The following is a 19,147-nucleotide window of genomic DNA, read 5'->3' on the forward strand; positions in this document are numbered from 1 at the left end:
GTGATATCTACATGGATCATAAAAGCTTAAAGTATATATTCACCCAAAAGGACTTAAACATGAGACAAAGGAGATGGTTGGAGTTGATTAAGGACTATGACTGTTCAATTAACTATCACCCAGGTAAGGCTAATGTGGTAGCTGATGCCCTTAGTAGAAAAGAAAAATTAAACATGGCCTGTATCGCGAATGAATTAGTACAGGACTTGGAAAAGATGGAAATCGAAATTCGAGTATCAGGTGAAAACCAGGAATCGTTATACGAGATTACTTTCCAGCCAACGTTAATGGAAAAGATTAAAAGATGTCAAGAAGGAGTTATGGAACGAGAATTGGAAGATCTGACAGGAGAAGAATTATGTACTCAAAAGGATAATCGCGGTCTATACAAGTTTTCCTCTCGTATCTGGGTTCCTAACGTAGCAGAACTAAAGAATGAAATATTACATGAAGCGCACAATTCTAGGTTTTCTATTCACCCTGGTAGCACGAAGATGTACCAAGATTTAAAGAAACACTTCTGGTGGCCAGGAATGAAGAAAGAGATTGCGGAGTGGGTTAGCAAGTGTCACGTGTGTCAGAGAGTAAAAGCAGAGCACCAAAGACCCAGTGGATTGTTGCAACCTCTAAAAATTCCACAGTGGAAGTGGGAAGAAATTGCAATGGATTTTGTGGTAGGCTTGCCGAGGACAAGATCGAATCACGATGCCATTTGGGTAATTATTGATAGATTGACCAAATCAGCGCATTTCCTCCTAATTAATGAAAAGTATTCTCTAGAAAAGCTAGTTAAAATATATTTAGATGAGATAGTTTCCAAGCATGGGGTACCTGTGTCTATAGTATCAGATCGAGATCCAAGATTTAATTCAAGATTTTGGACAAAGTTTCAAGAGTGTTTATGAACTAAATTAAATATGAGCACCGCTTATCATCCTCAAACTGATGGCCAAAGTGAGAGAACGATTCAGACGATCGAAGATATGTTAAGGGTATGTGCTTTGGATTTCAAGGGAAGTTGGGACGACCATTTACCATTAATAGAATTTTCCTATAATAATAGTTACCATGCTAGCATTGGAATGCCACCCTACGAAGCTTTATATGGACGAAAGTGTAGATCACCTCTATACTTGGATGAGATAGGAGAAAAGAAAGTGTTAGGACCTGAATTAGTGCAGCAGACAAAAGAAGCAGTGGTGTTAATTTGGAAAAGATTGGAAGCCGCGCAGAATAGACAGAAAAAGAATGCAGATTTGCATCGAAAAGACATAAGATTTGAAATAGGATCATTGGTATTACTAAAAGTTTCGCCATGGAAGGGATTGATTCGATTCGGTCAGAAGGGTAAACTTAGTCCGAGATATATAGGACCATTTGAAGTTTTGAAGCAAGTAGGAAAAGTGGCATACGAGATAGCGTTACCCCCGCAATGGCAACATATCTATAATGTATTTCATGTGTCAATGTTGAAGCCGTACATTTCTGCCTCGAATCAAGTAATTGAATATGAACCAATCGAGCTTCAATCGGATTTATCCTATGTGGAGCAGCCAATCCAAATATTAGATCGTAAGGAGCGTCTACTTAGAAATAAATCTATTCCTATAGTTAAAGTACTTTGGAGAAACCCTAGGGTAGAAGAGTCTATCTGGGAACTAGAATCAGATATGCTTGATAAATATCCTCATTTATTTAGTTGAGTTAGATTCTGGGGACAGAATCTTTTTAAGGGGGAAAGGATATAACGACTCGTGTATTTTTATTTTTATTTTATTTCTAATATTTGGAAGTGTAATAAAAGTTTAAGTAAATAAATAAAAGGGTGTGTATTTATTTTGGTAGCGGTTACTGGTTGTTATTTGATTATTTATGATTTGTGGATATGTGGATTGGAATTTTTTTTTTTGATTTATTGGTGAGTCATATGATTTTTATTTCGCTTGTAAAAGTGATTTTATTAAAATTTTAATTCCATAAATATTTGGATTGTCTTTAAAATTTGTTTTCTAATTTTATAATTTCAATAATTATTTTTAGGACTTTATAAAATTGAGAAATCAATATTTCGTTAATTATTCATTTTTAAATGATTTTATGAGTGTATTAAATGATAAAATCCATATTTAATTATGAGAATCTTTAAAAATTATGAAACTTATATTTTATTAAGTTCGTATTATTCTGAGAATTTTAAAATTATTTTGGAAATTTTCGGAAATCGTTTTACCCGCGCATTGTTTTGTTATTCGTTAAAAAGCGGGTATAAAGCGTACCTTAAAAATTGTTTAAAAAATTCAAAATTTACGTTTTTATTTACTTCGGGATAATTATAATATTTTAGTGCTATTTTCGTAATTTTCGGAGGTTGTTTCATTCGCACCTCATTCCGTTAATTTCGAGTTTCGGGGGTTCTTGCGTGCAATATGAATCGTTACTAATACATTTCGGTGTTATAAATCGGGCTTAATTCAGGAATAGCCACATGTCTCTTTTTTTTGGACACGCAGCTTGGTAAGCAGAAGTGTGGTGGTAGTTTGGCTGCATCATCTCTCTTACTCTCTAAATTCTCTCATCTCTCTTTCTCTTATTCTCCTCTTTCTCTCGTCTTTCTTTCCATCGCCTCTTCTGTTCTTTCGGTTTCTCATTTTCCGGCACTGTTCCTCCAGTTGCTTCTTTTTCCGGCCATTTCCTTTCATCTCGTTTTGGGTATCGATTTGATTCAGTCATATTCGGAAATATATTTGTGTATGCATGTGTATCTATTGTGTGTGTAAGTATTGCGTTGTGTGTGTGTGTTTTCCGGGATGGTTCCCGGCCGGTCTGTGTTTTGGCATGGCTGTGATGGTGCCGCATGTTACCCACGCGCGGGTGCTTTGTTATGTTCACTCTCGTCTTTTAATTATTATTTTTCGATTTTTTGCAGGAATTATTTGATTAATGTTCGTGATATTACTAATAATTCGCGTGGGAAAACAATTTTAATAATCGGTGAAATTTATTCGGACACCCGTATATTCTCGGGCACCAATAAATTTTGCCGCCGTACCGCGATGACTCGTTACGAGCGGACGGTGGACGGTGATGACGATGTTCTGAGTCCTAAATATTTTAATAAATAGAATTTGTATAAATTATATTCGGGACTAAAATTTAGCTATGTGACGATTCAAATTGATTTCGTTGGGATTTGACGTCGATTGATGTTTCGACAGGTAGACCTATAAACAGAGGAGTCGCTTTCTAATTTTTCTAAAAATAGCCTTAAATTATAAATCGAGTTCATATACCTCGTTTAATATAAATTAAACTCTGACTGCTATGTGCACCACTATTAAGTATATGTTATTGATATTGATATATTTACGAGTCGAAAATTATAGCGATGGGTAATTAGTTAGTGAGGAAAAGTCAAGCATAATCGGATGTCTAACCTAGGATGTTTCGATTTCGTAGGTTCGAGTCAAAGGACCCGGTAGCTCAAGTCAATTAGAGTTAAGCCAAAGTTAGTGCAAAGCTTCGCAAGGCAAGTACCCCTGAACTAATCTTTTACAGTTCAGTATATATGAATAGTTGTTTATTTAAAATAGATACTGGAACAGAACGTTTTAAGTTACGTATTCCCCGTATTTTAATATGTTTTGTTAATTGAGGTTTTGGGGAAAAAGTAACTTCTGAAATTGCCTATCTCTAGATTATGATTAAGATTAAAAAGGGATTTTAGAATGTGTGTTGTAATGTTTTAAAAAGAGATAGGTGTAAATGGTTTTGGAAACTGGATAAAAATAAATCAGATATTGGATGGTCAGTTGGCGTAAGAGGTCCGTTATTAGGTAACGACCCAGCATGGTTGCGTAAGAGGCTAAGTCGGATGCGCGCACTGGTAGTCCGCTTAGTCCAGCGTGACAGAGACCTAGCTAGTCTCTGATTTCCGGAACGAAATTTGTGGTGGGATAGACTGATCAGCTGTCCCTAGAATTCATCCTCTTTTTTATATCTGATAAAGTTGGAATAGTTTATAGTCCCCGTAACGGGACCGGTGATTTATTGGTCCAGCAATGGACAGTGATTTTGGAAAGGAAATAGCATGCTAAAATTGAACTCTAGTATTTTTACACAGCACACTACAGATGATGTTATTTTGCAAAGCATGCTAGTTTTGATATCCAGTTTATACCTGTTTTACAGATTTATCGTATATCAGTTTAATATCTGTTCCTGTATTGTTTTATACAATTTGTTACTGGTTATTCATATAGAGGTACTGTTGAGCAATAGATTGTTCACCCTTGCAGCTTGTTTTGTATTTATTTATTGTAGATGTCTAGAAGACCAGGTCAGCGTAGAGTGTCAGCCTCCGGTCCCAGCTCCTCTGAGGTAGTTTGTATTAGGCCCTGAGGTCTGATGAGTTGCTGTAATAACTGAGAGTGTATGGTTTGAATAAGTTAGTGTGTATGTTGTAACCTAAATAATACTTGAACCTGTTTCGGCTCCTGGTTGGGGTCGTGTATTATAATAAAGTTTATTTAGCAGTTTTTGTTATAATTTATCATATTTTTGGTGACGTCAGCCCCTGACCCCGGGGCTGAGGCCGTCACACCCGTTAAATACAAGAACAAAGTTCCCAAAGCACACACCAAAGTTAACCCCGCATCCCCAACGAGGACACCCATTGAATACAGGAGGAGGCCTTCAATCATCAGGCATACCCCTGGAGGCCTTCAAGTTTTTCACGGACATCCCCCTCCTTGACCGTCTCAAGAAGGGAATTCTTCAAAGAGTACCTGCAACAAATAAGTTAGTGAAAATAATATCCATTGCTCCTTTCCATGCATGCTTTGTCCTGAGGCCACCCTTGAGAGAGCATTTACCACGCATAGGACGCGTCCTGAGACATTAGACGCGTCCTGACTCTCATGAGACTTATATTTGTTCTTCCAGCAACTACCTTCCCTGACATCCAGCATATCAGGACGCGTCCTTTCTCCCTGACCGCGTCACAAAACCCTCATTGCCAGATAAACATAACTGTCAAATATTTCCACCACATTGAACACGTCCAAAACTCCAGGGCGCGTCCTACTTTAGGCATGTGCTCTCAAGCTTTATTACAAAACCTTCATTTATAAACACTTCTTCAATGGTGGGCGCGTCCTACTTTCCTTGGCGCGTCCTCACCTTTTACAACGCAACACCGAGTTTGACCATAATCAGCCCGCGTTTGATCCGCATCAATCCAATGCCACATTTTGGGTATAACATGAGTTATTACAAAGATTGGTTGCCTCGTTAAAACCTTGCAAGGAAAAATCCCGTGGGATAAAAACCTTGACGAAGGAAAAAGAGTACAGCCTCCCCCTGAATAAAATGTCTCACAATTTGACATCTTGTTGTAGCAATGATTTCATCATTCGCTATCTAATATTATTTCTCAGCTTTTCAAAAGTTTATGCGGGTAGTGACTTTTTAAGTAAATCTACCATATTATCACATAAGCGCACTTGTTGTACATCAATGTCACCAATCTCTTGTAGTTCATACGTGTAGAAGAACTTTGGCAATATGTGCTTAGTTCGGTCCCCTTTGATATATCTTTTCTTTAACCGTCTGATACAAGTTGTATTATCTTCAAACAAAATTTTAGGTTTGCCTGAAATGCTTGATAATCCACATGATTCTCGAATATGTTGGATGATAGACCTTATCCAAATACATTCCCTGCTTGCTTCATGAATTGCCAGTAACTCTGCATGGTTTGATGAAGTTGCTGCCATAGTCTATTTTGTAGACTTCCAAAAGATAGTAGTGCCATAATATGTGACTAGATAACCTGTTTGTGATCGCCCAAAATGAGGATCTGACATGTACCCAGCATCTGCATATCCCGAACTTTGACCGACTTTAAAAATAATAAAAAAAAATATTTTATTATTATTTTTAAACTTTGGCCGATTCGACCGATTTTTGACCCGATTCGATCGATTTTTCCCGAACTGCCCGACTTTTGACCGATTTTTTAAATAACCGTACTTTGACCTGATTAACGATTAATCGAGACGGGACCCGTCCGAACTCCGATTAATCGGCCGACTAATCGGTTAATCGGCCTATTTTTAGAACACTGACCATCATATATCAGTTATACTTTGAGGATTGATAAGAATATCTAGCAAAACACGAGTTTCAATTTCATTTTCCTAAAAATTCAAAAAATGTTAGAGACCCCAAATCCGCCCCCCAATTTCCCAAAATCTGATGTGTTACATGAATATTTGGCAACCTTTCTAATAATAATATTGGATCTCACGTGCATTTATATGAGCCCACGAACCAAAATTAGCCATGTGTCAGCCACGTCATTGGATAAAATTTTGGGAAAGATATTTGGGTTATTTAGCACTACTCTAGAAAATCAGCCTTTGAGAGTTTAAAGAGGATTGAAAATTCCGAATCATGTAATCTCATATATTGCTAACATATTTAGATTAATAAATATAAAATGAAAAATAGGATACAAGAATTCCGTGCTCGTAGGTTCATATATGCATTAGTTTTGAGTTTCTTATTTTTTTTGACAAATTTAGCTTATAATCTTATTTAAATATTACATTAAAAAAATTTGGGATGAGCGAGTAACGAATTCAGGACCTGACACGACAGATGATAAATTTATCCCGTTATACAATATTTTTCCTCAACATTAACCAACCAAAAAAATCGATAAGGTCATGTGGTGAAAAATTGCTTTAACACGACTTCCTCAAAATTTTTTATACCCAGTCCCACTCTAATTCCTTCATACCTTAAATTTACGGAAAAAGAACCTATTTAAGGAGTATTCGAGCACCGAAGTTGGGAGTATTCGAGCACCGAAGTTGGAAGCTTTTTGATTCTCAGTAATACGATAATATCACTGATTATTAAGCAAAATAATTATAACAGTAATTCAATAGAGCTTAAATTGATTTGATTTAAATCAATAAATTTGTTAAATATATTCAATGATAATGCACAATAAGTAGTGCAAATAAGGCTTTTTATCAATATTTTTGTACAGTTAAATAATTTTGATGGAAATAGATAATAAGTAATATGAATAAGGCTTATTCTCAATATTTTTGTATAGGTAAATAATATTTCGAGTAATAACATTCTTCAAATTCTAAAATAACAAGCGATAATATAAATATAATCCAAAAATAGTTAATTTCAATAAACAAATATGAGTACTAATTTTCTCAAGATAAAACCTAACACACGCATCAGAGTAAGTGTCACAGGGTCAGATTTTCAATCCTGAATTTTTTGAATCCGTGCGGCGTACTCATGAGTCAGCCTTCTTGAGAGGTTATTGCCCATCAACCCCAGCAACCCCAACACAGTGGATATAGCTATGAAACTCATGCACAACATAGATCCAATCGTGTGTGCAAATGTGTCTAATTACCAAGTAAATGTAAAGATACAACATATTTACGAGTTTAAATGCTCAACCTTTTTTTACCAACAATACAAGTATACAACTCCAAGATATGCTTGCCGACTTTGCCTACTGCCTGACATATAATACAAGTGTAGAATATAATATGAAAATGTATAGAATAATACTTATATATTACATACAAAAAATGTCTATCTATATAGGGTGCCCTTCCCCAACCAAGGTTGGTTGGAAGTATTTTATGAGCCAACAAATCAAAGCCGTTAAAATTAAAAATGAATGGTTGGGATTAAACCCTTCAGCAATGATTCATTGTGAAAACGGAAAATTACCTTTGTGCCCTTACTCCCTTCCGCTATGATTCATTGCGGAAGATCTGAAATTACTTTAATGCCCTTACTTCTTCCTCAATGAATCAATGCGAAAGCCTGTTTCTTCTACGCACCCTAAACCCGCAGTTGCAGCAACAAACCTGACACAAACACAAATATTCAGCAAATTTCAAGCGATTTAAGCGAATTAAGGTACTAACCAAGACGATACACACACGATTTCTTCTTCTTCACACAAAATTTTTTCTTCTTCTCCCGCAAAGGCTTGATTCAAAGGTTTGTTCTTTCATATACACACACGCTTGTACATACACACACTCGATCGCACACATAAATACACACAGATATGTTTAGTTTGATTCGAAGTTTTGTATGTATTTTACGGTTTGTTTGATTTTAAGCTATTTTTTTTGTTAAAACCAATGAAGTGTTTGATGAAAGTCCCCTGAGAATTAGTGTAATTTTAAATTAAAAATCATGATTGTGGTCGATTATGCCACTGGATGTCGACTCGATTTCGGTTTAAAAATCTAATGTCGCCCCTGAGAATTTGTTTATGTGTATTTCGACTATAATTTCGGTTTAAAAATCTAACTGTTCCGAGCAAGATCTCAGCCCCTGGGGTCCTCTAGTGCTGTAAGTATAGCTGTGATGTTGTATGACTCGATATTGTTTGCTGCATTTGATTGGCCTGTTGATGATGCTCTAGTTGTAGTTTAGACTAAAAGTGCCCACTTAAAACATTTTATGATACAAAGGCTTTTAAAGTTGTCCTTGTTATAATTTTGTCCTAAACCAGTTTGAAATATCTTTACGGGGATGTTTAATTTCTTCCACTTAGGGTGTTGTGTATGGTAGGAAGAATCAGGTTGCAGTGACTTGGACATGGTGACGTTGCTCTCAGTGTGATGGTTTTATCAAGTTACTTTAAATGATATAGAGGTGTAATAAATTATTTACGTTATAAAAATGTTGCTCTCAGTATGATGGTTTACCTCGCTTTTATCCATCATGGCACAAATATAATTTTTTAAATCATTGGTGTGGCTTATTGCACATTCTAATTCATCTCTAAAAATTTTGTTGGATAACAGGGCCTTAAACAAGAGGTCATTGTTGACTTGGTTGAGCAGTGTCGCACATAAAAACGAAGAGTGGTACACCTTGTTAACTCGACTTCGTAATGCCTTGATTTGCTTTTTTTTATCACCTGTTTTGTGCATTTTTCTTGGGTCTTGTTATTTCAATTATTTATGTGGAAGGAAGACAATTTGTTTAAAACTACAAGGCTGTTTAAAGTAATTAGGGGTGCCCTCTTGACAAAAATTTCACGAATGTCAAGAAACAAATTTGCTACTCAACTTGTTTCCGATAGTAAGCATAATAAACATGGATACTAGATACTAAGATAAGAAATGTTCTGTTCATACAATTACAAAATATGGGAGATGTAACAGGTAATACATAAGATCTATTAAAACTTTGTTTTAAACTTTCTTATAACACCAAATTGAACGAGACATAATACAACAATGTTAGAGTCAAATGCCCCGATTTTCTAGTCAGCACAAATAAGTACTTATATCAACTGCAAATAATTAACTTTGTTTTGCTTTTGCCACCTACCTAAAATAATCAACTGCAAATAATGTACATATAAATACTTATCGCAATTTATCTATGTAATTAGGTTAGTTGGATATTTAAATACTTGTTTCATTGCTATTAGTTGTTTAATATTTAATTACTTATTTAAATATATCTTTGTTTGATATCTATCACAATAGTTTGATTATATAAAATCATAATAAAATTGATATTAAACAATAACATAAAATTAAAATAATATATAAAGATTATATAATTAATTAATTGATTAGCATAGGGTAATATATAACTAAACAAGTAATTACAAATTCTCTCTCGATTAAAAACTTACACAAGAAGCCTTTTGTTATTTCCTCTTATATCATTATTCATATTAACCCCCACTCCCCCTCTCCGTATTTCTTGATTTCAAACATAGCAATGACAAATATCAATTGTGAAGACATGAATGTTGAGGAGACCCCAAAATGTGCATCAATTTGAATCTGCAGCACATTTTGGGGTCTCCTTAACATTCATATCTTCACAATGGGTATCTGTCATTGCTCTGTTTAAAATCAAGAAATACAGAGAGGGAGAGTAGGAGTTATTGTGAATAATAATATCTGGGGAAATACCAAAAGGCTTCTTGTGTAAGTTTTTAATCGAGAGAAAATTTGTAATTACTTGTTTAATTATAAATTACCCTATACTAATCACTTAATTATATAATCTTTATATATTATTTTACGTTGTTGTTTAGTATCAATTTTATTATAATTTTTTTATATATAATCAAATTATATCAATTTTAATTACTTGTTTGATTATATCCATGTTTAGATACTTGTTCATTTGTAATTACTTGTTTAACAGTTGTTTATTTGCAGTTACTTGTTTTTGATTAAATTATTGTAATATCAAACTAATCTTTTTTGAAACATTGCAGATATGGAGGAGAATATGGAGAGGGAGAGATGCGGTCCTCTCGATCGATCGCTTCTAACCATGCAGGATGACCCCATTAGCACTCTCATATGGGGGGTGAGCGAGAGACCATTGATGTTAAACAGTTGACCGCTAACATGGGTCAGTGGGTACTGGATGATCATCAGAGGCAGTTGCTTACTGGCTGGAGCTTCGGGGTGTTTGTCAACCCAGGGGTTATTCGCCATGTTTTCAACACCCATTTAAAGGAAGTCTCTTTCTCATCCCTCATTAGTGCAAAACCAAACAAGATATTTTGGTAGTGGTGGTTGACCCCCGTAATAGGTATAAATAACATACAATACCTATTGGTCCTATAGGTTGAGTCAAATGAAACAACATCTCCAAAATTCGAGTATGCATTCAATGATTGATCATCAACCCAAACCAAACCTCTAACTCTATTTTCTTCATCCAAATCAACTCGATAGAAAAAATTCCCAAAACTTGTTTCTTGCAATTGTCATAGCAAGGCCATCACACTATCCGCATCACCGGAATCAAACACCCGCCGTCTTATATCACGAATGACATTACAAACATCATGATTTGAAAAACCAAGTTTTTCCATACCACTCCATGTTTCACTAAAAAATCTCATCACTTGGGCGGTTTCAATCCTCGATTTATTAAATATTTCAATCAATGCTCGGGTCGCCGAATCAATATTGTTTGACCTTTGCATGAATTGTACTTTATTCGGAGCTACCATATCATGATCATGTTTCAATTGAACCAAAATTATTTTCCACTTATCATTTTTAACTCTATGAGTGACACACATTCGGGCATTATAATTTGTTCAAGGAATTACATCTCTAATCCTCCTTTTTTCCTTTCTCTCATCTTCAACATTCTTTTTCGTAGAACCTAATCTCCCACCCTTACGACAAATATACAAGTGCGAGGATACACCAATTCCTCTTGAATATCTATGGGTACTCCTAATAATAATCTCAAATCCAAAACCTCTACCATAATCTCTGTAGAACTTTACGGCTTCATCCAAAGTGTTAAAAAACATCCCAACACAAGGGACAACACCATTCATATTTGATTTTGAGAACCTATTACTTTTTTTTTTCAAAACTCATATCATCATCATCATCATCATCATCATCATCTACATTAACAAACTTTTTTTTCTATTAACATCATCAACATCATCACTAGAATCACTATCATCATTTATATTCATTTTCTCTTCTCTATTAAAAATCATCATCAAAATCACTATTATTCATTTTTTGCTTTCCTTTTCTTATTGGATCACCCTCTTCCTCTTTTTCCATATAATCAACATCATCATCCGTATCCAATTTTTTCTTAGATTTATATTCATAAGTATCAACATCTATCAATTCATTAATATCATCTACAATAAGTTTACGATAAACCGGATTTTTTCTTACGGGTGTAAAATAATCAAAATCATCATAATCACTAGATGAACTTGAATAACTAAACAAGTGTGAAGCCATTAAATAGGAAGAGAAAACACACCTTTAACCTTGAGCGTCAAATGAAAAATGATAAAAAAAAATGAGGAAAAAATTATGAAAAAGATGAAAAATAAATGCTGGTGGGCGTGCATTTAATACTCCTTCCGCAATAAATCATTACGGAAGCCACGTCACCTTCCGCAATGATTCATTGCAGAAGGAGTATTAATGTCTCCAACCAACAAACGCGCTGCAGACGCGTGAAATTTAAAAAAAGTCCAGGCCTTCCGCAATGAATCATTGCGGAAGTGTTTTTTTAATTTTTTTTTAGTAAAAAATATATATATTTTTAAAAAAAAATAACCATAAATTTGATAGAACTTGTTAGTATTACTAGATTTTTTGATATACTTCTTTTATTTTGTGAAAATAAATATTGTTTAATTTACCTTTTATTACGGTAAAATAAGTACACTAAAAATTAAAAAAAATATTTAACAAATATAATTTTAATGTTAGAATACTTTGTTTATAATATAAAGTATAGTTAGAAAATAAAAATACACAATTCCGTTTTACAAATATTTTAACACATGATAACCACAAATGATATATTTTGAGTATCAATTCTATCATTTTTCTTTGAAATAGAAAATTTTGTACATTAAAATTTGAAACACATAAATATATTATCAAATATATAATAGATAAGTTATTTCGGAAGTAGACTTATTATGTTCACATCTGTATCCATATAAATTTTTTTTTATGAAATTGTATAAAAATTGTTTCTTAATAATAAAATTATATTTTTTTTTATTAAATAATACTTGTTTCAGTAATAATACTATTACATAATTTGGAAAAACATATAACTGAGACGGTTTTTTATATATATAAACTCGATCATAGACTTACAAGTTTATGAATCAAAAATCATAATATGTATGAACCAAAAAATTTTCGGGGTACGCATTTCTTGAAATAATCTAAAAAAGTGTAAAATATTTATATTATAATTTTATTATTTCACGATACATAATGTTAAAAAAATTATAAAATAATAATTTTCACTTTAATTAAAATATTTAATATTAACAACATAATTAGAACATAATGCAAAATATTTATCATGTAAAAAAGTTAAATGAGATGACATGGTTTCCGCAATAATTTATCGTGAAAGGTGACGTGGCTTCCCCAATCCCAATCTGGTATCATTGGTGCAGTTTTCAACGGCCAAGATCTCTTGATTCCACAACCACGTGGAGCCCGGGGGAATTTTTGCCATCTATATATACTAGAGCCTGTCGCGGCCCCACACAGGCCACAGCCCCAACGGGCAGTTACCAGTAGTTCCAAAATTCACTTGGGTAGCTGGTGAATCGGAGACCAAAATTATAATCCAGCCCAGGGGTCTTGCCGTAAGTTACTAACCGATAATGAACCAGTAAGTCCGTAACCAGATAAACCCGTGAATTTTTACATTTCGGGTGACATTCTCAGAGTAATCCCTCCGTAAACTACAAATATTTCTACCAACACTTCTTCTATTCAATCAAATCAAAACTTAGTATGCACGTAGTTACTAGTATTTTTAATCTTGTTAGACTTGTTTTCTGTTTTGCTGATATTTATATATGTTAATTTTGTTTTAGGAATGCCTATTTGTGATGCGTTTGCAAGAATAGAGGAGCAGCCTGATATATACGATGTTGTGCATGTAAAGTATTCTGAGTAGGTATTGGCCAGTTATACTTATGTTTGAGCTACTTGTTAGCGTAATTAAATTGGTCCGAGTTTCCTTTTTTTGTGAGATGACATTCTGTTGATTTAGCGTAATTCTTTGATTAATACTTTCTCTCATTTTTGCTGTCAAGGTGCTAGTAAAACGAGTTCATTATAGCAGGATATTATTGTAGCATATACCAGATATTTAGTGGTAGCAGTGGCGGATCCAGGAATTTCGGGAGAGGGGGGCTTCACTTGTACTGGGGCGGACTTAGAACCAAAGTATGAAAGGATGGATATTTTTTTAACAGAAAGAACAAAAAATTATATTATCATTTGTACTTCACTTAGATCTTAAAAATTTGAGAACTAGACTTTGGCGCCTACGGACTAGAAGTGGCGTTCAATTTTCAGTTTAAATTACAAGTGTGTCTGTGTGGCCTCGGCTCAAACACATTAGTGGGTTAATCTCGAATATGTTAGAGTGGGCTTATATGAAAAACACTCAAATTTTAATATAAAAATGAAAATGTTATAGAATAAAATGTTTTGACTCAAGGGTGTGCTCAAGCCTCCTGAGCACACCATATGCATCCGCCACTGGGTGGTAGTAGAGTTGCATACTTGCGTTATGATGTGGAATTTATATAAGACAATTTAACCTAATTGATGTTCAGATTTGAATAACTGTTAATGGAGACTAATGATATGTGAATTTTAACGATTCTGTGCATCTCACGTTATCTAAACTTTCTGCCATGATAAAGCCTCCATATGTCCGCAGTGCAGGAAATTATTTTGAAAGATAAATTCTGTGTGTCTGTGAGTGTGAAGTGTGCCCCCTCACACAGTTCTAGTTTTTACAAGACAGTTCAATAGAGAAAATTAAGGACCAGATAGCTCTTTGCTTTTACATGTCTTGCAGGACGACGGACATTTTGTTAATTAACCGAGTTTATCTCTATTACTTATCTAGTTACCAGCATAAAGTTATTAAATAGAATCTTACAGTTGCTCTCTGTCAACGTGGCATGCTTATTGTTGCGGGATCTGTTGGAATTGGATATTGTCTTAAGCTTTCCTGATCACGGTTTTCATCTTCTATTCGATCCTTTGTTGCAGGTATTCTAAAATCTAAATAGATATATACTAGGAAGGAGTCTCTCAAAAGATTTGAGATCTGTGAGAGTTCCAATTTTTTTGTCTGTTAGAATCTTTATTTTACAATATCCCTTGTTTAAATCTGCACATGTTCATCTAAATGCTTAAAGATTCAGTTCAGTTAAGTAACCTTTATTTTCATCAGAGGCTTCGCCTTAATGAAATCTTTGATGTAAAACGGCTCCAAATGTGCTATGCTACTTCCTTGATTGGGCGAGTTCCTTAAAGCTAAAAATATCTAGATTCTCATTACCTTATCCAATGTTCACATGGTCTTTGTTTCAGAGGGCCGTCTACGCCAGCTACTTTCGCAGCCGTACATCCTCTCTTTGGGCCAACATTTCCTGGGATATATGACAAGGATAGAGCTGTAAACCATTTATTCTATCCAGTATGTTTGCCAACTTTTATATTGTTCACACTCATCTTATTTCTTCTTTTTTTTATCTAAAATGTGATTCCTTGTTATTACAGGGGTTGTCCTTCACCTTTCCTGTTCCTACTAAGTACTCTGAATGCTTTAGTAATGGAGAAGGTATTGTTATCTACAATGATTTACACACAGTAAAAAAAGAAAAACAATATTTCTTGGAGCTTACTTTAGCTCTTGGCTGTTTGTAGCTGAATTACCGCTGGGGTTTCCAGATGGTACAACTCCAATCACATCTCGCATTAGTATATATGACTGTTCAATATATTGTAAAGTTGGAGTGGGTTCTTTATTGAGGAAGGCCTCTGTACATCCACTACCTGCTGGCAGCCTCTACGTACGTGGAAGAAGTGTATGCTAAGGTTATATTACAAGATTTACTATAAGATTCTTAAAAACATTAAGCACTGATCAAAGTCTCCCATCCTTATTATACCTGTAATGTTCACTTTACCATTTTGTAATGTATGCTCCGATGTTACTATATTATGTAATATAGTTTTGAATATGTGATGTTACCATTTTGTAGTGAAGTGCTATTTGTTACTTCATGACCATCCACAATTATATTCTTTAACTCATTCGTATTTAATTTTGGAGGTGGTTGTAGTATTTCTATCTAATTCCTAAAATTTTTGTTGAGCAGTTAGGTGCAGAAGTGTGGTTCACTGTAGGCCAACATCTCCATTTTGGTGCATCCCCTCATGTACAATCTGTTTAAAAGTTATATTTAATAAATAATATTTTTCTTGCTGTTTTAATAATACTCAAATGGCTAAAAAATAAGTTTCTTTCTATTTTAATAATACTCAAATAGCCAGACTGCACTCCTTGGCTTTTTTGTTACTTATATTAAGCTATGCTGCAATCTGCATTGATTGTGTGCAACTGTATGTAAATATAAAATTTCTTTTTATTTGCCGTTATCATTCTTCTTAATTTCTCATTATAATATTTTTTTTGCTAAATCATTATTAATATTTTTGTTATTGGATAAGTGAATGTTTTAATCATATTCTTGGTAAATTTTTCTTTGTCTTTTAATAGAAGTACTGCTACTATGAATCCTTTTCCGGTTTACTGTTATTTGGGTACAACTTTTCCATACTACCTTTTTTGTTTAGTTAAACTTAATAGTAACATGAATCTTTCATTTTTAGAAAAAAATGATAATAATTTCATCAAGTAGTTTAATTAACAATTCATTATAATAGTGTTACTAAATAATTATTGAGTTACTATATTTTTATATAATGGCTGATCAATGTTACCCTTGTACTATTAAAACTTGTCCTTATTGCACCGTTTGGATGGCACTGTTTGGATTCGATAACATATAATAGTGATATTTATTTGGGCCTAATATTATGTTATTTTTATCTATTTCTATGTAGTAATATTTTCTTTTAATAAAATACCATCACTTTTTGACAATTAAACTAAGAAGATAATGTTTTACTTGTAGCTGATGTTGATTTCTTAGTGAAGAGAAGCCATCATTTGTTTCAATTATACTATCATCTTAAAGCTGTGTTCTACTGCAGGATGTATGGACTGTTTTAGGCCGGCCCTGTGCAATCCATAAAAAAGAGGTACATATTATAAAAAAGTTTCTAAATTTTTATAGAGGGGCCAGTGTTGTATTTTTTTTATTTCTCGAGGGTTTTATCTGGATTATCCAAATATTGAATCATGGAACTGTATATTCTTTTTATGAATATAAATATAAAATAATTCTATAATTTTTTTATTTTGCAAATTCATGACTGATTAGTAGACGTTTCACTTTTTGATATAATGTTAACTGGTATTATAAAAGGCTTAAGCCATCAAATTGTTAGATCTGCACACTACTAATTGGTCCCATATTAGCATTTTGCTTGTGTCCAGGTCCAGAAGTTTTAAGAGGCTAATTGTTGTAATTGAATTTTCTCTTAGACAACTGGGTATCAATTGTGCTTCTGATCATCAGCTCCGCACGACCCTTAGTGGTGATTACTTCTACAATTATTTTACCCGTGGCTTTGAGATATCATTTGATGGGAAGGTATATGGTCCAGATGTTGTAGTGATCTTAATTTTTTATTTTCGTAATATTATGCATATTTACTCTTGCTCGTCAACCGGCCTGTTTTCATAACCAGACACATGGAATTAAGAAGTTTATTCTGCACTCCAAATATCCTGGGCATGCAGATTTCAATTCCTACTCAAAATGCAATTTTATTATCTGCAGTTTTGACTGTAAGTATCTATTTGCCCAAGATTTTGTTGTTGCTATCTAAGAACTGATTGGTTGTTGGTATTAGATGACGGTTCTTCTCAAAATGAGGTAATTGCATCTAAATGCAGTATTACACCTGGCACGAAATGGGAGCAAGTGAAGGTGAAGTTACTATTGCAGTGTTAATTACTATGGCAATATTGATTTGTGGTATAGTAATCATAAATTTATTTAATATTAGGTGCATATATGTATGTCTGCATCTCTGTGTGTGCACAATGCGGTTCCATTTAAATATGTGGAAATTTTGAGTAACAGTTTTAAAATTAAGTGTTAATTCTCATAGACACGAGTTCAAGAGATATAAAGTCTATTTTCTTATTGTATTTCTGGAAGTTGTTTAACAATTGTTCTCTTATTGGAGAATGGAAATCATTTTTGAGTTAAACAGTATTTTTTTGTGTGTTTAGTCTCACTTAAGCCAAAAAACATATTATAGGAGATACTTGGGGATTGTGGCCAAGCCCCTATTCAAGTACGCGACTCTTCTAGTCCTTTTGGTTCTACGTCTGTATATGGTTATCCTAGTGTTGCATTTGAGGTGAGTAAATAGTTTATATATTTCTCGTCCTTGAAGGTGTATCAGTTTTAGCTACTCCTGTACAGCCTCTGTTGATGTCCATAAGTTTTCCTTCATCTGGTTATGCTTGTTGCAAGCGGTCTATTTTCTAGATGAACTGATTGCTTACAAAAGGTTGGTTAATATTTTGCAGGTAATGAAGAATGGTTACATTGCAACTGTAACTCTCTTTAAGTCCTGATGGAATGTAAAAGGTTAGTTGGCTGCTATACATAGATTAAATGTGTAGGCTAAACATTTCTGTTTTTGATCTTATTATCTGCTTGGTTGGAAGGAATGAGATGAGTTGGCACAAAGGATGATGTACTATGCAGGCGTGCTACATTTTTATGATTGACTGAATGAAAAATTATGAACAATCTTGAAGAGAGGAGAGAAGTATGCAACAAGCAAGAGTTAAAGAAAATTAGCAGGAAGGAGTATGGAATCAAATTTATGAGTTGGGAGAAACAAATGAAAGTGCAAATATGTCAACCCGTGTCTCAAATACTACAAATACCACCGGGGCATCCCTTCCAACCAAACGGATCATCCATATTCCTGCAGTTCTTAGAAAGGCCATTGTCATTTTTTTACAGAGAAACAGATGGGGTTTGTGGTATTAAGCCCGGGTGAAGACAACCACTAGTAAATCCATATCAGCTAAGGAAGAATTGTATAGACTACAAAGAGGCAGCTGAGGATTAGACACCCGAAGGGATTACAAATTTTAGTGTACAGTATGTAATCATAAATTATTGATAATTAAACTTGTGAAATAATATACATTAGTCCTCTTGATATTATAGTTGAATCAAGATTTTAAAGAATTTTTAAGCATTTTTAAAGTTCATGAGTATTCTATTTAGATTTTCAAAAATTCTTCAAAATCCGGAGGTATTCAATTTGGATGGTAAAAAGTACATTAAAATCTGAGTATATTCAATTTGGATTTAAAAAAAATCTATCAAAATCTCAGGATATTCAATTTAAATTTGAAATATATCACTGAAATAAGTCGGTATTCAAACTTTCATGGATTTTGTTTTATTTAAAAAATATGTGGATTTTGATGGATTTGATAATACATTTTTAATCTTTTGAAATCTCACAAAAATACATGAGATTTTGAAGGAAATCTAAAAAACTTCACAAAATCATAAAGACTTGTAAACTTTTTTATCAACTCCGTC

At 33.7% G+C, this 19,147-nt stretch overlaps 1 protein-coding gene across 1 annotated transcript; it reads left to right on the forward strand.

Annotated features, from left to right (window-relative positions):
- Positions 1 to 7,867: 7,867 nt before the first annotated feature.
- LOC141723561 (PHAF1 protein At3g51130) lies at positions 7,868 to 18,802 on the forward strand. The gene is given in 16 exon segments (XM_074525394.1): positions 7,868 to 8,049; positions 8,868 to 8,930; positions 10,310 to 10,632; positions 13,448 to 13,526; positions 14,967 to 15,072; positions 15,156 to 15,216; positions 15,303 to 15,445; positions 15,447 to 15,473; positions 15,758 to 15,817; positions 16,656 to 16,720; positions 17,050 to 17,158; positions 17,256 to 17,355; positions 17,421 to 17,497; positions 17,835 to 17,936; positions 18,109 to 18,169; positions 18,250 to 18,802. Coding segments are annotated over 12 exon segments (975 nt in total). The 5' UTR covers positions 7,868 to 8,049; positions 8,868 to 8,930; positions 10,310 to 10,632; positions 13,448 to 13,449; the 3' UTR covers positions 18,157 to 18,169; positions 18,250 to 18,802.
- The last annotated feature ends 345 nt before the right edge of the window (positions 18,803 to 19,147 follow it).

This window comes from Apium graveolens, chromosome 5 (genome assembly GCF_009905375.1).
Source record: "Apium graveolens cultivar Ventura chromosome 5, ASM990537v1, whole genome shotgun sequence".
Taxonomy (NCBI): Eukaryota; Viridiplantae; Streptophyta; class Magnoliopsida; order Apiales; family Apiaceae; genus Apium; species Apium graveolens.